Raw genomic sequence first — 20,794 nt, 5'->3', positions numbered from 1 at the left:
TGCTTCCAAAAGATGAAAGCATCATACAGATTTGACATTCTAAAGTAATAATGATAAATAATAATTCTTACCTTTTTTGAGTTTCTACTCTGTGCCAGTTACAGTGCCAAGTGCTTTATACTTATTGTCTCATTTAAACCTCACAACAATCCTGAGAAATAAGTATTTTTTATAACACCATTTGCAAAGAAGGAAATAGGATTGCCCAAGGTCAAGAACTAGAAAACAGCAAAATTGATACTTTAATCTAAATATATGACTCCAAGTTCCATGCTTTTTTCACTAAAATTATATAATAAATATAGTTATTAAGTAAATATCATTTATCAGAGTCTAAGCTGATCAGGAAAAAATATTAGGGAACATAGTTTCCCAGTAGCTTGAGCATAAAAGGATAGCATATTAAAATTATGTTCTCATTCTCATAATTTTAACCTGGAGAAAACTATTTAGTCAAATGAGGCAGTTCTGAGGGGTGTTTGAATAAGGAACACTGGAAAATGTAATGAAGTTTAACACTTTCAGCCATGGTTTTTAAAGAGATAGATGTATTCTGACTGTTGTACATGTCTATACCTCTTAATACAGTGATTATACTTAGAAACTCTAATACTAACAATACTAAATACTTTGTATGTTCAGTCACTCAAGCTTATATTTCAAAACTATTTCAATATTAAATATTGTAAATGAACCCTTTGTCTATACTGGATTATAGTTCAATGAACGTCTACATTCATTTGTTTTCCTGCTCTCCTATTTACCAGCTCATTTTTATTCTCACACTCAGTGTACCCAGGGTTGAAAATTATGGAAAGCATCTGCCTCTCCATTAGCATTTCCAGAACTCTCTAGCAAAACTCTCCAGTAAAAATTCTATTCCCTTGAGGCCTAAGCCATTCAACTCTACCATCTCCTGCCCTTTCAAGTCATTTCTTCCCTCAAAGATGACTTTGGCGTCTGGTTCACAGTCTTCCTTTCTGTGCAGTCTTTGCCAAAATACTGCTGGTTCAGCATTCATGTGGAAAAACAATCCAACACTCTGCTCTCTCTCAATTCTTTCTCATCTCTAATGATTTTCTGTACCATTCTGCCTCAAGTACCCATTCCCTTTGTCATACTCTGGTCCTTGTCAACACCCATAACTCCTCTACATCTAAAATCAGCCATTCAATTTACTTCCTCCTCTCTGGCTACAATATGGTATCTGCACAAGGATATTTAGACCAATGGAGAGAATTCAGTTTAGAAACAGACCCACATATTTGAGACTCACATGCTTGATTTTTGGCAAAAGTACTGCGTAGCAGGGAGAAAAGACTTGTCTTTTCATTAAATAGTGCTGAATCATTTAAATGATCATATGGCATTAGTAAAATGACCCTTGACTCACTCACACCATGCATAAAAATCAATTCCAGCTGAACTGTAGATATAAATATGGAATATGAAAAACAAATTCTTCTGGAAGATAACATAGACTTTAGAATGGGCAGAGATGTCTTACCCAGACATAATAACACTAACCATTAAAGAGAGGTTTGATAAATTGTACATTAAAATTTGAAACTTTTTCATCCAAAAATACCATCAAGGTATTGAAAAGGCAAACCACGGAGTGAGAGAAGATATTTATAATGTATGATACTGACAAAGAGCTCATATCTCAAATGCATAAAGAATTCCTACAATTAATAAGAAAAAGACAACCCAATTATATCAGTCAGTGTTCAAGCAGAACCAATAAGATATATTAAGATTTCTTGCAAGGGATTGGCTTATGTGAAAATGGGGACTGTCTAGACAAGTCTGAAATTTTTAGGGCAGGCCATGTGGGAAGGGGCAGGCCAGAACTCACAGGGACAGACTAAAATTGCTATGCACAGGCAAAATTTTTTATTCTTTTCAGGAAGCCTCAGTTCAGCTTTTAAGGCCTTTGAACTGCTTGAATCAGGTACACAGATTATCTAGGGCAACCTCCCTTAAAGCAAACTGATTATGGATTTTAATGACATCTACAAAATACCTTCACAGCAATAGCCACATTAGTGTTTGGTTGAATAACTGGGGACTGTAGAGTAGGTGACACATCAAAAAGATCATCGCTCTGGTGTGTTTTTTAAAACCAAAATATTTGAATAAGCTTTTCATTAAAGAAGATAGCCAAATGGTCAATAAACATGAAAAGATCTCAGCCAACTGGAATTAAAACAATTAAGATACAGCTTTATTTTGAGTTTTGGTAGTAAAACTATCATATCTAGAATTTTTATAGCAGACTAGAAATTTGGCCAGATATGCCAGTGCAAACTATATTATTTTTGCAAAAATACCAAGTTTTTCAACTATTATATTAATTAGTAGATAGCATTTAAATGCATGTGTATGAATGGAACAAAACATCAACAGTTTTAAGCATATACTATATCTGTTCCTGAGATCAGTAAGGTACAATCCATAAAATTGAACATCTACACAAAGAACAGTAAAGCACAAAAACAAATAATTATGTTACAAATCAAGGAAGTACAAAAGTGTTGGTAGATCTTGCCTCTAGAAGATTTAAGAACAGGTTGAAGGAAGGGAAAAATTCTTGATGCAGCAGTCATATGGCCAAGTTAATTCTCATTTAAAGTATTTTTAAAGCTCTTCAAAAATGCAAAAGTAGGGACTTCACAAGATTTAGGGGAAGATAATTCAAGAATAGAAAACAGTCTAGAAATTTTATTGCTGTCCACATGATCTCACTAGAAACTATGACATTTAGTATATCTAACATTTAGCTTATTTAGTACTTAGCATACCCATAGGGGTGGGAATCAACATAATACAGTGCTTTCTAAACTATAGGTAATGACATATTAGTGGATTGTGAAATCAACTTAATGAATAGTAACCAGAATTTTTTAATGAAATATAATTTTAGAATCAGAATGTTCTAGAATAGAAACTATCAGAGTGCAACATATATTGTAAGGGTACGTATGTTTTACAAAACTGTATATGTATCCTCAGTCACAATGCAAATTATATTTCTGTGAGACTCAGTCAAATCAGAATGAAAGTTACTAGCATGGAGGGTTAAGAGCTAGAATTTTAGATTTCAGAGACTTAACTGCTTGAAGCTAAATCTCAGCTTTTGCCCTTGACTGGCTCTGTGACTTTAGGCAAGTTATTTATCTTTTCCTCTGTTTTCATTTGTCTGTAAAAATAGTGATAATAGTGTCTACAGCTTTAGAATAGCCTGGGCAATTATAAATGCTCAACAAATATTGGCTAGAACTATGAAGTTGAAAGCTTTGTGTTTTTATTGTTATATAGATTAGACTAATATATAGTTCTATATAGTTATAGTTAGCTTATTAAATTTTGGGGGGTGACAATGGTTAATATGATCATATAGGTTTCAAGTGTGGGTTTCTATGTTACAAGATCTGTATATTGCACTGTGTGCCCACCACCCAACATCAAATCTTCTCCTGTCACCATATATTAAATGTATAGTTACAGTATATGCATATAACTATGTACATGTGTATAGCTACATATAGAAAATATATATATTAGCTATAGTGACATAAATTAGATTCAATATTCAAACTCATGTTCTCCAGTATATAATTTCAGGGCTAAAAATATGTTCATTTTTCTCTCTTACCTCAACTTTTATCACAAAAGCACACATACACACACTCCCATATATTTCCCAAGACATTTGTGTGCTTACACTCATACTCATATTCTGTGCCCCAGACAAATTGAATTTTCTACCTCTCAGCCTCCAAAAACTTCTTAACATCTTCATCATTGTTAGTTTGTGCCTTTGTATAGAATGTTCTTTTTGACTCAAAAAGTTCTTTTACTTGGGAACCTACTCCCCCTTTAAGACCAAGGTCAGGCATAACCTCTGTGAAACCTTTCTTGATTCTTACAAGGACTCTCTATCCTCTGTACTTTCACTTAATTTTGTTTATAGCACTGCATATAATTTATGTGTATTCCTTTTACTGTAATAAGCCATTTAAATTCTTCTAAACTAATACAGAAAAATTTTTATTATACCACTATTAATAAAAATTTTGAGCACACATATATATATGCCATATACATGTATTACTGTACTAATATGCCTGAAGCAATTTATTCAGAAATAGAAATTTTTACACAATGAGATAAATATGAAGTAAAGACTTTTAAAATAATTTTGAAATTTTGTATTTTATAAATAATACACTTTAAAATAATTATAAAATTTTATCATATACAAAACTTTTTCTATTATATGTTATTAATAATACTCTGAAAACTTGGTTTCAAATGTCTTACCAATTATGATGACTTCATTTCATATACCATCATTAGTTAATACCTCCAGGCACAATATGCATTTAGGATGAAGTTTATTATTATGATTTTTTGGGTAATTTTTTATTTGTGATCCTAACTTTGTGATAAACATAATTATACTGTCATTGTCATTATGTGGCAAAGAGTTTGTAATGATAATAAGTGATGTGTCAGCTGTGCCTTTCTTATCTACCTGTGCTTGCATTATTTGTACTATCTTTGACCTATGATTTTACAAGAATATATTTTAATTCTACAAAAAGCACAGAAAAATAATATAAATACTCATATACCACCACTCACCTTAAATAATAAAACATTACACATGTAATGGAAGCCCTACAAAAGTCTTTTCAGCCTCTTTCTCATTCAGAGGGGACTCATTCAGATACTAAGAGATATCCATAATTCACTTAACTAGAGCACACGTAATATTTAGTACATTGAAGAAAGCAAAAGTGCACTAATTAATAACACTGCCAACCCCACACACTTAGAATCTCTACTGTTGCTCTAAAATAACTTTGTTTCTGTGTGCGATAAATGACCATTTACCTTGCAAACTGACAAGGGTGCCAGTGTTAACCATACACAAACTTCCCATTGGTGGTTGGAAACCCGCATGTGCGTGATCCCAAGGCCAACTTAAATTATACAGGATTTTCCACTGCATGAGTGGTCAGTGCAACTAACAGCCCCCACCTGCATTGTTCAGTGGTCAACTGTATTATGATAGTATAAAGTTTAATTACTAATTTTTAGATCATAAATATAGAGTAGAATTCTATTATCTTCCTGCACAGCAGTGATTTATTTTGGTGTTGCGCCAGACTTGGGAGGTCACTGCTCTAAATGATAAACACCTCAAAAACAGATTTTTTTTAAAAAAAATTTACTCAATTTTTTAGAGAGAGAGGAAGGGAGAGAGAAACATCAGTTTGTTTTCCACTTGTTTTTGCATTCATTGGTTGACTCTTGCATGTGTCCTGACTAGTGTGAACCCATAACCTTGGCATATCGGGATGAAGCTCTAACCAACTGAGCAGAGGTTGGTTAGAACCCAGCAGAGGTTTTGTTTAATTCATCATTGTATCTGTGCCATGCATAGTACATATTAGAAAATAGTATGGAAAACAATAAAAGTTTGCTGACTGAATGAAGCAGAGTTTTCTATGATGTTTGAAGGTAATTTGAAAGTTTGTGGTAGATATATACTACTTACTCAACTTGTATAAATTTGATATTGTGCTGGCATTTGTTTAAGATTCTACTGTTACGAGAAGAAAACGAATTGTTGAAAATAAACAAAGAAATCTTTTAGAGCAGAAAAAGCAAAAGCCTGGATCTGTAGGACAGAAGTGCAGTGAGCAAATGAATGTAAGTACATTATTAGTAAAAATCTCTATTGAATGGTGGAAAATTGCTTGGGAAACAGAAAGTTCTTAAAGGACTGTGCCCTTGCTGTAAACTGTGCCCCACCACAAAAATACAAGTACATCCAAAGCCATTGTGAAGTAGCCTTGGAATCTCTCTGCTAGGAGCTTGCTATAGTGTAATTATTTGCTATATAGTCAACTCTGGAAAAAGCTGAGGTTATTCATAACAAAGTTATTTAAATATATATTAAGAAAGAAAAGAGAAGTAAATTAGATCCATGGGTAGAGGAAGCATGTTTGTTTGCTAATCATAAAGACTAATATAGTTCCCTGTGTTCAAATATCCTATTTGGATCTGAGCTTCTTGGAAGACATGGTAAAAAGGAAAATATGATGTTATACAGGTCTCAGCAGATATTGATATGATTTTGTTTGAGGTATATTATTTAAAAGACATTTCCCATTAAGGATCTTCTAGAGTGGACCTTGAAGCTCATAATGGACATATCCCTACTAACAGTCAATAACAAATGAATAGGGAGTTTCATATGGCTGTGTGAAATAGAGATCTTCAATAAAAGCCAAAAGCATAATACTATTAATTTTAAAATTAGTGGAGGTAATTCTGTGAGAGTTAAGTAAATGTGACCTAAATATGACATTTTCTAGGGGTCTAACTTGATCCAAGAATTGAATTTAAAATATTGAAAATTCTAGGTGGGTGAGTGAATAGCATTTCACTTGGAGTTTCTACTGTAAATATCACATCTAATTTTTTAAATAAAACTGGAATAGTGCCTTATGAAGAATTTATATTTCAAGTTATAGGTTGAGGATCCTATTATTTGTTATGCTGTAGAAACTATTGATTTTTATGTGAATAAGATAATATGGAGAACAAACAACTATGATATATCTTATCAGCAAAACAAAAGTCACTTATATAAATTAAGTTGTCCTATTATCAATATATTCTTACTGCTTAATACCAAACATAGCACTTATTATAAACATAACTTCCTGAATATAAATAAGTCCTTCTTTTTAACTTCCATTTTATTCACATCAAACATCTCAAAATCTATAAACTGGACAAAATTTTTTATTTATTTTTATTAATATATTTTAAATTTAAAAGTAGTTGTTAGAACAGAAATGCATTTGTTACATATAGTTGTTATAACAAAAATAACACGAACTAAATTTTAAATGGCTGCTATTAGTGCCCTCTCTAAATTCATCTTTATTTTTCTGGGTTTTATTCTGTTCTGCCTTCCTCCTTTGCATTTTATATTAGTCTTTTGAGTTCCATTTTTGACCCTCTGTCCAGAAGACTTGCTTCCTGTTTCACATCCACATCTTCCACTCACACGCCCACTTTGCTCAGGTTCCAAAGTTAGCTTTAGAATACACGTCAGTGTTCCTGAATCAAAATCAAGTTTGAAGTTTAATTTTTTCAATTTTATTGTATTGCTTTGATTTGGGGTTTTGGGTTTTGTGGGGGTTTTGTTTTTTGTTTTTACTCAAACTGGGAGTTTTAGTTACTAAAGCACTGACCCCTGTCACCTTGTATTAGGAAATGTATTTTATCATCCCGGATTTTTCCCAGGCCACCATTTCTGTGAGAATCTAAGAGATCAGCTAAAGATAGAAAAAGCACAATTACCACTTTGTGCCAGGGTCTCAGTCCAGGGTGTCTCAAGTCTATAATGGAGATGAGGCAAGGCTACAAGAGCTACTAAAAGAGCTGTTGCAGAAACCTGCATCGGCTACTTTTCAGAACAGCCTGAACAAAGGCGGGGTATGGTCACAGCCAGGCAGTTTTATCAGTGAAAAGGTCATTTCTTAGAGTGGAACAGGATGGGAGCAAATAAGCAAAGTAGAACCTATCCAGGGAGGGAGAGTTGGTATCCATCAGAGAGTGCTGAATGGGTGTACTAACTGCTGGTGCTCTGAGATTTCCCATTTCCCAGTTCTGGGCAGCATTGGGGCAGCTATTTCTAATTTAAGTTTTATCATCTAAGACCTATCCTTGGCATTAGCCATAATCTGAGTCTTTAGACTAGCAGTAGTGATTTACCATTACTGTGATAAATCAACTAGATTATAAACCTTTAGGTAATTTTTTACCTTTCCTTAAATTAGCACTTTTGATTGTCACCCAACTTACTTCTGTCTTCCAAATATCCAAGACAACACTGCAACCTGAAAAGTTTTCAAAATTGAAATAAAACATTTTTTATTAATATTCAGGTACCATAGAAAGGCCTTATTTCAGTAATTCTTGATTTCTACTTTAAAAAAAAAGAAAATATACAAGTTACATGAACAGTGACAGCTGAAAATATATACATCAAATACTTTTTTAAAAGTCATGAAATTTAAATACAGAATTATGTTGATTTAATATTCTATTTTTATAGAATTTTGGACAAAGTGTCCAGCTAAGTTCAAGTGAGCCAAAACAAACTACAAGGGGTACTTCTAATATTGAAGAAGGTATGTTCTAGTTTAAACACTTTCCTCTGACCTTTTTTCCCAGTGATTTTTTTTTCTTATATGTATTTTCCCAAATACTTACATAATATGTGAGTGTTAAACCACTATTTGGGACTTAATTCTCCTCACGCTGCACATTTAAGTTGTTACCAGTTTTTCTTTTTCTAAGTAATAATGTACCAAACATCTTTCTACATCAAGCCTTCTCTTGACTTTTCAATTATTTCCATAAGATAGAGTCACAGAATTAAAATTATAGTAATTGGTACTTAATACATATTTATTGAATGAAAGTCTGTGTGTTACATAAATTCTGGATGAAAGTATATAAGCACTGTTATGGCTTTTCATACATATTCCTAAAGTATTTTCTTGAGTGTATTATTCAGAATTCTCTGGGTTGTGCTAACTTAAGGTAAATCACTTCTATTATTTACTTTTATCACAGGAAAAGAAATGGTGTTTCGTTAGTTTTGATTTGTACATCGTTTTATTAATATACTTAATTGTTTTTGTACGTATATTTATTATTGGTGAATTGTTTTTTCATGTTCTTTTTCCCTGTAGATATTGGAGTTTTGGTACTTTCTTAGCAATTTCTGTAAATTATTTAAATATAAAGGATTCTAATCCTTATATTAGTTGCAAATATTTTTTTTATTTTATTATTTGTATTTCATTGCACATATGTTTTATTTTTACAAATAGAGGTCTTATTTTATATTTTTTCATTCAATAAATGATTATTGAGAGCTCACTTCCTACCTGCAGGTAAATATTGGATATACAATAATGAACAAAACTTACGAAAGTTTTGTCCTTCAAAATTTTAAAGTCTATTAGGGATGACTGGCCTTAAATAAATATGTCTTTAGTCATTTTAGTGATTTCTCCATTACTTGTAAGTTAAAAAAAAACACACCTTAATATAGAAATTTAGACATGTTCTTTTTTCCTCTAGATTGCTTTAATAGCTTGAGTTATTAAATTTAATTCTTTAATTTCTTTGGAACTTGTTTAAATGGATGGTGTGAAGTAAAACTCCAAATTGATTCTTTTTAAACAACAAACTAATTTATTGTGTCATCTTTCCTTTCTCTCATCTTTGAACATAATGTTAAATTCCTATATCTAATTTGATCTGTTTCTAGGCTGTCCTGTTCAGCTTATCATCTAATTTTTCTAATCTTTCCTTAAGTTTCTTTGCTCTTACTCTTTTATTTATAACTCATCTTAATCACTATTTTAAAGATAATCTACTTTATCTTCTCTTTGTACCCAATGAATGACACACACAAAAAAAACACAAAATAATTTAAACAGAATATCTTTTTTCTTTACTTCAGACAACACTCTGTAGGAATTGTTATTACCTCAATGCCACCATTTGATTATCTTTTTTTAAAAAAATTAGGGATGGGGAAATGCTAGATATAGAGGATTCTGATAAAAAAATAAATAAATAAATAAAAAAGCAAAGTAACAGAAGATTCACTGTGTTTCTGTTAGTGAAATGAATACATACAGACATGTCAGTTAAGTGTGTGTAAGTGCTGATCCTAAAGACAAATAGGGATTAAAGAATAGTTAATGTACCAATGGATTAAAAAACATTGAGACATTTATACAATTGAATACTATGCAGCTGTTAAAAAGAAGGATCTCTTACCCTTTGAGGCAGCAGGGAGGGACCTGGAGAGTATTATGCTAAGAGAAATAAGCCAGGCAGAGAAAGACAAGTATCACATGACCTCACTTATATGTGGAATCTAATGAACAAGATAAGCTGACGAACAAAAAAGATCCAGAGACATTGAAGCATGCAACAGACTGACATATTTCAGAGGGAAAGCGGGGGGGGGGGGGGGGGGGGGATTAACCAGTGAATGTATATGCGTACATGCATAGCCCATGGACAGACAGTTCGGGAAAGGCTTGGGGAGGGGGTGGGAGCAGGGTGGATGAGGTCAATTGGGATGGGAAAGGGGGATATCTGTAATACTTTCAACAATAAAAATAAATTTTTTAAAAATAATAATTAATGTAAAGTTTCTTTAGTTTCAGACAGTACTTCTGAGTTTTTGATGGCTGAAAACCTAGTGAAATCTTCAGTGCCTGAGGATGAAATTCTAACTGTCATGAGTAACAAGCAGCTACAGAAACCAAATCTGGCTTTAAATAAGACCCAGCAATTGGACATTTGTTTACTGTCAGCTGAAGAACAGAAGATTCTGCAGTCCCTTAACTGTCTCAATGAAAGGTTATACTGTAAGTGTGGAAGAACACCTTTTGTAAGAAGGGTTATATTTTGTACTTAGACTATTTTAATTTAAAATTTAATTTAACTTAAAAATTGAAAGTCAAAATACAAAATGTATCCAGATTATCACCTCTTAAATCAAGTACATAACAATTAAAATATCTATTTGAATATGTCATACTATTATACCATATTCATATTCTGCTTATAAATAAGATATTTAAAACATAAGGATATGGAAAAGCTTAAAGTAAAAAGGAAGGAAAATCTGAACAAGCAAATTCTAACCAAAGGAAACTGGTTTAGATGTATTATTATCAGACAAAATTGACTATGAAGCAGAAAGCATTACTGTACATACAGAAAAAATAACTCTGTGTTGTCAAAATTTTAATTTTGGAGAAATATTTGTGATATTTTCACTTTGTATATATTGAAGAAAATAGCCTCAAAATATATAAAATATTTTTTAGCCATGGTGAGAGTTTTTTTACATTGCCAGTAATTGATAGACTATACCAAAAAAATCAACTAATATATAAAAATCAAGCATGATTAACAAACTTCATCAAAGGGACATGTTCTTTGCAAGCACACATAGAATATTTATAATGGACCGTATATTAAACCATAAAACAAGCCTTGACACATTTCAAAGGATTGAAGTTATGCACATCCTCTGACAACAATGCAATTTAATTAAACATGAATAACAAAATGATAGCCATTAAGAAACACATTTCTAAATAAACCATGGTTCTGGAAAAAATACCATTATGGAATTATGTAATGGTATTTAGACATGAGCAATAATAACAGTATTTTATGTATAATGTATTCATTATGGTTTCTCAACCTTGGCACTGCTGACATTTGTGGCAAGATAATTCTTTGTTGTAAGGGCTATCCTGTGCATAGTAAGATGTTTAGCAGCATCTCTGACCCCTCTACCCACTGAATGTTCTAGTACCTACCTCCCAGTCATGACAAGTGTCTCCTGACTGCCAAATGTTCCCTGGGTAGCAAAAAATCGCCTATGGTTGAGAACCACTGGAAATAAATCTAACATAATATATACACATACATTCCTTTATAATGCATATATATAAATATATGTGTATGTATTGTGTGTGTATTCCACTTCCACTTAAAGTGTATATAGCTGTAATGTGTCAGCCTCATCCTACGACTAAGAAAAAGCAAATAAACAACAAAAGGATAGATTTTCTTAAATGCATTAGAGAGGTGAAGTCACAGTACAACCAAGCACCTTGACATCCAAGGAAAGACAGGAACTTCCAAAAAGAGACAGAATATGACTACTGGCTCACCTGTGGCAGAGTATGGGAGGAAGAAATGCCAGCTTCCATACAAGCTGACATTAGGAATTCTGCTTAGATTTTTAACAAATTACAAAAGGATAAGTGTGAACTATGGTGAGAATATAAAGCCCCTGTGAGTCACAGACACAGGAAGAGTTCACAGCCACTTGAAGATTGTTTTCCATGAACCTACACGGCGTGTTCATGAGAAAATGGGGCAGAGCAGGAGGAGATTAGAGAAATCCTTCCTCGGTGCAGCCTGGAGGAAAGGAGCAGCCATTGCTGTGGGAAAGGCATGAAGCCCCATGCGGAACCTTCTCTCCTACAGTATAAAGTCCAAAAGCTGAACAGAGGCAGCAGACTTTGTTAATTGCCCCCAGTGCACAAGTGAAGACTTACAAAGGTGGGAAAAGGTAAAAGAAAAAAGCCTCTTCCTGTGGGGGAGCGACAAGAAACAGGCCTGGGCCCAGGTCATTAGCGCAGTGTCCTGCTATTACATGAGGGGCACAAAATTATCTTGCACAAAACCGACCAAAGCCACAAGGCAAAGCCAACTGCCATGAGGAGGAGAAGGGGGATGACCACGAAGGTACATGCCTAAGACTGAGCCTGGACCAGGGCAACGGAAAAATTCCCTGCTCCCCACCACGAGACCAGCAAGTGCCACGTAACAAGTGAGAGAAACCTGGAAGAGAGGCATAGAGCACTGAGAAAGCCTCCTTGTATTGCGCAGACACACAGAAAGGCCAAAAGCTGAGAGCAGAGCAGGAACGTTGAGGAAAAAACACCTCCCTGATCCCTGCAGAAGCAATAAAAGAAAAAACACTAGAGGAATTTGAAACCAGTGGTGTGCTGAAGGGAACCATAGCAACAACAAAACCCAAACCCAGCTCAGTTCCTGAGGTGACTGCACATACACAATTGCCTAGCAGAAGAGGCATGCCCATTTCCAGGCCCAAAAACGATTTACCTGAGTATCCACTATTCCAAACATGAAGTCTGGCATTCAATCAAAAATTATAAGACATTTCCTTATATTTCCAAAAATATAAGGGAAAAACCACACCATCAAGGGACAGAGCAATCAACAGATTAAAACACGGAGATGACACAGATGTTAGAACTATCTGGTAATTTTAAATAACTGTGACATTAACAGGTTATAGTGGAAAAAGTGGACAATATGGGACAGATAGACAAGATACACGAACAGATGGAGAATTTGAGCAGAGATGAAAAGCAGAAAAAAGAGTCAAATAGAAAAGTGAGAAATAAAAGCTGTAACAGAAGCAGAAAGTATTTTCTATGGGCTAATCAGTAGACTCAATGCAACTGAGGAAAGAATCAGTGAATTTGAAGAAAAGTAATAGAAAATTTTCAAACTGAAACACCAAGAGAGAAAACAAAAAGATAGGGGGGAAAAACAAGAACAGATGATCTAAGAGCAGTGGAACAATATAAACTAGTCTAACAACCATGTAATTGGAATCCCAATGCGAGAAATTGAAGCCTTTTTCTGCTGGGAGAAGGAGCCACTGATTTCATAGGAAGCTGGATTTAGGCACAGCCTTTCTCACATGGGGCGAAAACCTGTGTTTGGATCCCAGCTATGAAGAACTTATGGGGTCATTTTGAGACAAATTGTTTGTCACTCCAAATTGGAATAATTGGATACCAAGTAGAAATTAAATTGAACTCCTACCAAAAACAATGTTTCTACCATAAAAATAAGTTCCAAGGTGGTTAAAGATGAAATGTAAAGAAAACATATAAATTTTTTAGGGGATAATATAAGTATTTTCTAGCCTTGAGGTAAGAAAGGATGTTTTAAGCAGAGCATAATCCATAGAGAAGAAAATTCATTTGACTATATTAAAATTACAAACTTCTGTTCATATCAAAATGTCATTAAAAGAATGAAAAGACAGGCTACAAGTAAGAGAAACCAAAATACATAAGATAAAGGACTCATTCAAAATATGTAAAGAACTATAAATAAGAAAAAAGACAACTCAAAAAAATAGGAAAAATACTTGAACAGTAATTTCACAACAAAGGAAATGCAAATGACAATAAACATTGATAGATATTCACCCTCATTAGAAATAGGAAAATGCAAATTAAAACAATGAGATACAGTTATATCCTCATCAGAGCTAAATTTAAAAGCCACGCTCTAACTGATGTGGTTAAGTGGTTAGAGCGCTGACCTGAAGACCGAAGGGTCTCAGGTTCAAATCCCAGTAAGGGGCAGGCACCTGGGTTGCAGCTTCGATTCCCAGCCTGGTCGGGGCATGTACAAGAGGCAACCAATTAATATGTGTCTCTCACATCCATGTCTCTCTCTCTCTCCCTCTCTCTCTCCCTCTCTTTCTCCTTCTCTCCCCCACCTCCCTCCCTCCCTCTCCTCCTCCCCTCTCACTCTCTCTGAAATCAATGGAAAAAAATATCCTTGGGTGAGGATTACCTAAAAAAAGCCTGGCGATGCTAAGTGTTGGTACAGACACACAGTAATTGGAGCTCATATATAATGCTGTTGTGAGTGTAAACTGGGGCAACCAGTTTAGGAAATGTTTTGCCATCATTTAATAAATTGAACATGAACATACCCTACAACCAGCAATTTCACTTCTAGATGCATATCCTAGATAAAACCCTGCACATGTATATCAGGAAACTTGTATAACTATATAGAGATCATCACTCTTAAAAGCCAAACTTTGAAAACTTTAAATGTGCTAAGGATACTATTCAGCAAGGAAAATGGACAAACTACATACACGCACACCATCATAGATGAGTCTAAATAATATATAATTTTGAGCAAAATAAGGAAAATCACAGGAGAATAAAGATGGTACAATTTAATTTATGTGAAGTTCAGAAACAGGCAAGCCTAAAGAATAGTCTTTGGGGGATACATATATATGTGTGTATGTGTTAAAAACTATAAAGAATTAAAGTCAGGATACTGGGTTACTTCTGTGAGCAAGGGAAAGGCGTCCAATCCACAGGGCAGTGTGGAGGTGGGAAGCTCCAAGAAGCTTCTAAAGAACAGATGGTGTTCAAATTTATTAATCTGGGTGGTTACACAGATGTTAGCTTTATTATTATTATTAATTAAAATGTGCATATGTTTTATATACTCTGTGTTAATTCTAAAATTAAAATCTTTAAATTATTAATAAATGGGTGCTACAACCACAAAAGCAATATAGAACTAAAGCTATAAGTTTAAGATGCAAAATTATGCAGATAAAGAGAAAAAACTTTCAAGTCAGTTTTTTTGGAGTAGCGGTTTCCTGTTATATACTCCCACATATTTAAATGCTTCCTGTAAAATTTAATTTTTCTTTCTTTTGCTCAGACCCTTGCTATTATATGGACAAAGGCCTAAACATTGAACAGGCAAGAGTTGACCTTCTTTGTGCCTCAGTAGCTAAACAAACATCTCCTCTTTCCTGAGATGCTCCAAGAATGAAATTCATTTCTTTGTGTGTTTTTTAAAAGAAAAAAAATAAAAAGGAAAGAAAACCTAGCATTTGAATAAAGATTGTTATAAAATAAATTACTAGAAATTCCTTTTTATCAACATAAATTTTATGTATTATTTTTAATCAAATTACTTCTATTCCCTAACCTAATATAAGTCTAAAGACTACTTCTGGGAACAATAGAAAAAAGCCTCTTACTCAATTTTTAATATTTTGACACATCAGAATTTAGCATTTGATTTAGTCATTCTTTTCTTTCAATAAACATAACTAAATTATTTTTGTGTAATGTTATAATTATTTCAGATGTACAAGAAACCATTTGCAAAAATCCATCCATCAAAAATACCTTACAAATAATACCCTTCCTGGTAAGTATTTTAAGAAGCTTTTTCTTCTGTTTTAGGAAACTTCATGATTTTATGTATAAGAATCCTGTATTGATATTAATTTTTAAGATTGGTTTTTAGGGAGCTTTTCTCCCCAACCAACTTTCAGTTATAAGATGTTCTATTAGGATCAAGCAAATATCCTCTCATTTTTAAAAAATTGTAGCTATTTTTACATCTAGTGTATTTCATCAGTCATGGGGACAGAAACAGGTATCAGTGCACTACTCTTCAAATAATTTTAGATATGTAGCCTTATTGGAAAATTATTAAGAAATTTACATTGGCAATGATTCCATTCTTGCCCATATCCCTTCCGTGTCTTCAAAGTTCAAAACTAGACATTAGTATTTTGAACTTTGTTTTTGCCTTGGCACTGGGTCCTGGTAAAGATACACAAATAAATGAAAAACAGCAATTCAGAAATTTTCCATCTAAAATGGAGAAAGACACACATGGATAGTATATCCAAATAGCTAATACAAGGTAAGCTAGGACTGTGTGATGCACAGTTTTAGGAAATCGCAGAAGGGAGGAATCATATCTGCCTAGAGGTGCTCAGGAGACATTCAGGTTTATAGAAAGGGCACATCCTCAGTTTAGGTGTTCAGCAAGGAAGTGTTTTGTTAGAGAACTAATTGCATGTTTGCTCAATTGTTTTTCCATTATGTACCGTCAATTCTGAAATCTTGACAGGAAAAAGTAAGATTGTACAGCATTCTTCATTTCTTATTATTTACTTTTATATTAAGTTATACATTTCTTACCCATGTTTCAGACATTTGCATGCTCTGAGTACAGTAGTGAGTAATAGTAAGTAAGGAAAAGGCTGTCCCTGCCCTTGTGAAGCTTATTATTTACCTCTGGGCACGTGTTTCTGAGAGGTGGCCTTGTGGTGTGGCATTTTTGATGCTGTGATTTTTAGACACAACTCTTGACACAGTGGTCACTTTGACTCTTGGTATATTTTTTTCATGGTTACTTTTTACACTCTAGTTTGCTCAAATTTTCATCTCTATCAATTCAGCAATTTAATTTTTGCAGTGATAATTTTCCTGTGTCTGAACTTTAACTGTGACAGTTTTCTGTTACTTAGGACATTTATGATTCTTACTTCACTTTAGTGACAGAAGACCTGCAGTGACTGAGATCAGTCTTCTCTACACCTCAGCACAACCTGAAAACAGTGTACTAACCACAGACAACCAACAGATCACAAAGTGTAAATACTACTTGATAGGAAGAGAAAGTTACCTAACCAGCAGATTACTCTACTGAACACATGGGTGCAATGTGTCATTATATTGCTAGAGTATCTGACAACTGAAAAGTTAATGGTGTGGATTAGGGACCACAGGTAGACTTGAAATCATTTTTATTTTATATCTTTTTCATTCTTTATGACATATGGTAACCATTAGCTTTATTCAGTCTCTTTATCTCCAAACATGTTAGTCTTCTTTCTTCTAACATCACTAATATAAGTCAGAAAACTTCCATTTATTTTCAGGGGACATGGTATAAAATCACAGAATTATTAACTGCCTGTTTAAACAGCAACATTAAAATTACCCCATCCCCCTCCACCATCAAAACTCACTTACCATAGTCTACATAGGGATATGAACATTTGATTCTCGTTTGCCCTTTTTTCTGCTATATTTTTATTTTGTTATTGTACTCTTCACTTTGGCTTCACCATTTGTTGACATTTTGCCACACTTGCTTTATCGGATGGATGGATGGATGGATGGATGGATGGATGGATGGATGGATGGATGGAAGAATGAAACAGAATAGAATAGAACAGAACAGAACAGAACTAGAAATAGAAGAATAGAATAGAATAGAATAGAATAGAATAGAATAGAATAGAATAGAATAGAATAGAATAGAATAGAATAGAATAGAATAGAATAGAATAGAATAGAATAGAATAGAATAGAATAGGAGCAAGAGATACATACACACACAAATGCATGTTTTAATGAACTGTTTGAAAGTAAATTACAGACATAATGATGCTTCCCCTCTAAATCCATCATCACAATACCAATATTAAAGATACTTAATATTGATATAGCATTATCTGATACATGCTCCATATTCAAAGTTCCTTTGTTGTCTGAAAAATAATGCCTTTGTGGCTATTTTATTGCTCTGATCCAGGATCCAACCCAGGATTATACATTGCATTTCATTATTATGTCTCTTAACCTAGAGAAGTCTCTTCGCTCTTTTTCATCTTCATGCACAGTGACACTTTATTGTAGAGTCCAGAGCAGTTGTCTTGTTGAATATCCCATGATCTGGATTTGCCTGATTGTTTTCTCATTATTAGATTCAAGTTAACATTTATGGTGGATATATACTTTCAAACATTATATTTTTATAGCTTTTTTTTTAATCACCTGGGATTACTTCTACCTGTATCTTGCCTTCAAGTATTCTGTTTAGCTGCTTATAATTTATTTTGAGTCCAGAAAATATATCCAAACTTTTCGAGTTATGTTTAAATCAAGAATACATAGGTACTCAGTGCCTCCTCTGGGAATAAAGTACATGGCTTTAGATATATTTTTGTCTTTTAAAAGCTCTCAAAATTTGTTCCTACATCCCACTGCATTCCAAATAAGTAAACTTATTTAATACATAAGTTCTAGAAAGGCAATATGTAGGCCCATTCTAAGCTTTCTGTATGTATGAAACAAGAGATCACTGACACTATATTGTATTTACCAGGACAATTGTGGTATAGCCTAGTTCTTCAATAGGGAGTTTCTAAAAAAGATTTCCATCTCTCCATACAATGGCAGACATATCTATTTGGGAGTATTTGTTGTTTTGGAGATGTTGCAGGTTTTTTATTACTGTTTTTATGTTCTTTTTATTTTGGCTCCAAAATTTTCATACCCATATGAACTTACAAAAATTTTGTTTTTAAATTATAGCATGCCATATAATTTGTGTCTAGCTTTACACTTTACATGTATTGTGTAGTTGATTCAGGAACTGAATTTCTCAGCCTAGCAACATTATACCTACTGGATTCCTAGCACAGAAAAGTACTATGCCAAATGGTCTCAGACACATTCTGTTGTTTAATCTCCTAAACTAGGGACATCAAATAATTTCCTCAAATCTTAGAACTGTTTAGTGGCAGAACCAGAACTGTTTAGTGGCAGAACCAGAATTTACACACACACCCACAAACTATGTTCTACCTTTTATAATTCTTATTTCAATTAATGGCACCATCATCCACCAAATTTCCCAAACAAAAAATTGTATCTCATCCAGGCTTCTCATCCTCCCTGAGGATTTTTTTCTTTCATTGCTTTTTAGAGATAGTGAAAAGGAGGGAGGGGAGAGAGAGAAAAACATCGATGTGAGAGACACATCAGTTGGTTGCCTCCTGCATGAGCCACAACTGGGGCCACTGGATTGAACCTGCAACCCAGGTATATGCCCTTGACTGGAATCAAACCTGAGACCCTTTGGTGCGTGGGCTGATGCTCTAACCACTTAGCATACTGGCCAGGGCTCAAGTAACACATTCTAATAGAGGTAATATACAAACAATATGGGGTTGCTGCAGGGCATCCTCGAGACACCTGCCATCATTTTTCAATGTAAAAACTATGAATCTTTGAAGCAGAATTTTCATTTGGAATATTTTATTTAAATAAAATAAACTTAATGAATTTTTAACTGTACCTTTCCAAGCAACTTCTTTAGCCCAGTACATTTTTAAACTACTCCTAATGTGTTACGAGTTCCAAGTGTTTCCTGTAGAAAATAAAATTATTAAATTTCAACCATTTACACATCAGATTATGATTTTTAAAACCTCTTAATCACATTTTACCAATAGCAAAGAGTGAAGATTATGAATTATTATAATTAGATGCCTTATATAAAGTGTACTCTTTATGTTGAGGTTGATGTATATATGGCATTTGAGAATCTGAATTATGAGTTTAATCTTACTAAAATCTGTAATCTAGGAGGAGATCCACCTTTAAGTCTATAATACAACAGTAAAAGAATATTCTGAAATTATGTTACAGGACATCCAGCCAAGGACCAATCTGTCTCCTGACGTTGGATCCAGACTGCAAAGAAAATACTGATGAAATCTAACAGTAACTATTAAATGGAATCATTATTTTTGAGAATCTCCTGTAAATATATAATATATTTATGCAATTTATTAATTATTAAAACACTATAACCATAAAATAAAGGTAAATTATAACATGGGTAATAAAGATAAATTAACTAGTTTACATTTTTGCTACAAATTATACTTTACTACATATCTTATTGATAAATACATTTTTAGTAAATGGAAATATTTTATTATTTTTAATGAGCATGCTCCTGGAAATAAATTCATTATATTTAAAAAGAAAATGAAAACTAATTTGTTATTCAAATTATGTATTAGTGACAATTGAGAAGCTTTGTTTTTCTGAAATTTGTAATAAATTCTGTTAAATTTTTGTACAGTGGTGTAAAATGTTTATGATTAATAATATCCCTCATAAATAGTAAAGCTATTTGTTTAGGATTTTGAAGGATCTTCATACTTTGGAGATGTTACCAAGGGATCTTGTTCTCAATTCTGCATGTTCAGAAATTAAAGTTATCACTATATATGGGGGTGATTGTCTCTAAAGAACTGACTACACTAGCAAAGCTCACAAGGTAAATGGTAAATACAAAAAATAAACTGCAGTCCCCACTGAGTTACTTGAATTGCCTGATCAGTATGTTCTTTTCCCAGTAGGAATGTCTTCCGGGGAAACCAGGTTTATGTTAGAAGGTTATGTTTTAAAGTATAGAAACAAAGCCAAAAATTGTATAATCACACCAAAAAAATGTATAGAATTATGACAGTCTCATACATCCTTTTATTTTCCCTCAATTATTTCTACTTCAGGCTCTCATCTGGACTTTTCAAGCTGACTTTCTTAACTTTGGCACCAATAATACTACTAGAAGGAATGGCACTTCTAAAGTGTGAGCAAAATGGCCAGAGTGAAAATCTGTCGTATCAATCACATCTTAAAAGTTCTCAGAGCTTCCCCTTCAGCGACTGGAG

General features: G+C 33.4%; 1 protein-coding gene across 2 annotated transcripts in view; it reads left to right on the top strand.

The window, feature by feature from the left end:
* CEP126 (centrosomal protein 126) overlaps positions 1–20,440 on the top strand; it is a 64,397-nt gene extending 43,957 nt beyond the window's left edge. Inside the window, exons 7-11 of one of the 2 annotated variants that reach the window (XM_081152932.1) lie at positions 5,612–5,724; positions 8,147–8,222; positions 10,281–10,490; positions 15,605–15,669; positions 19,758–20,440. In XM_081152932.1, the coding sequence (XP_081009058.1) occupies positions 5,612–5,724; positions 8,147–8,222; positions 10,281–10,490; positions 15,605–15,669; positions 19,758–19,820 (527 nt within the window). In that variant the 3' untranslated portion in view covers positions 19,821–20,440. The remainder of the gene's footprint in view (positions 1–5,611; positions 5,725–8,146; positions 8,223–10,280; positions 10,491–15,604; positions 15,670–19,757) is intronic. The other variant, XR_013999965.1, reaches the window with a different exon arrangement.
* Positions 20,441–20,794: the final 354 nt, after the last annotated feature.

The sequence above is a fragment of the Miniopterus schreibersii genome (genome assembly GCF_964146895.1).
Source record: "Miniopterus schreibersii genome assembly, chromosome: 12".
Taxonomy (NCBI): Eukaryota; Metazoa; Chordata; class Mammalia; order Chiroptera; family Miniopteridae; genus Miniopterus; species Miniopterus schreibersii.
The sequence above is the reverse complement of the archived record's forward strand: the minus strand, read 5'-3'. Positions and strand labels throughout refer to the sequence as shown.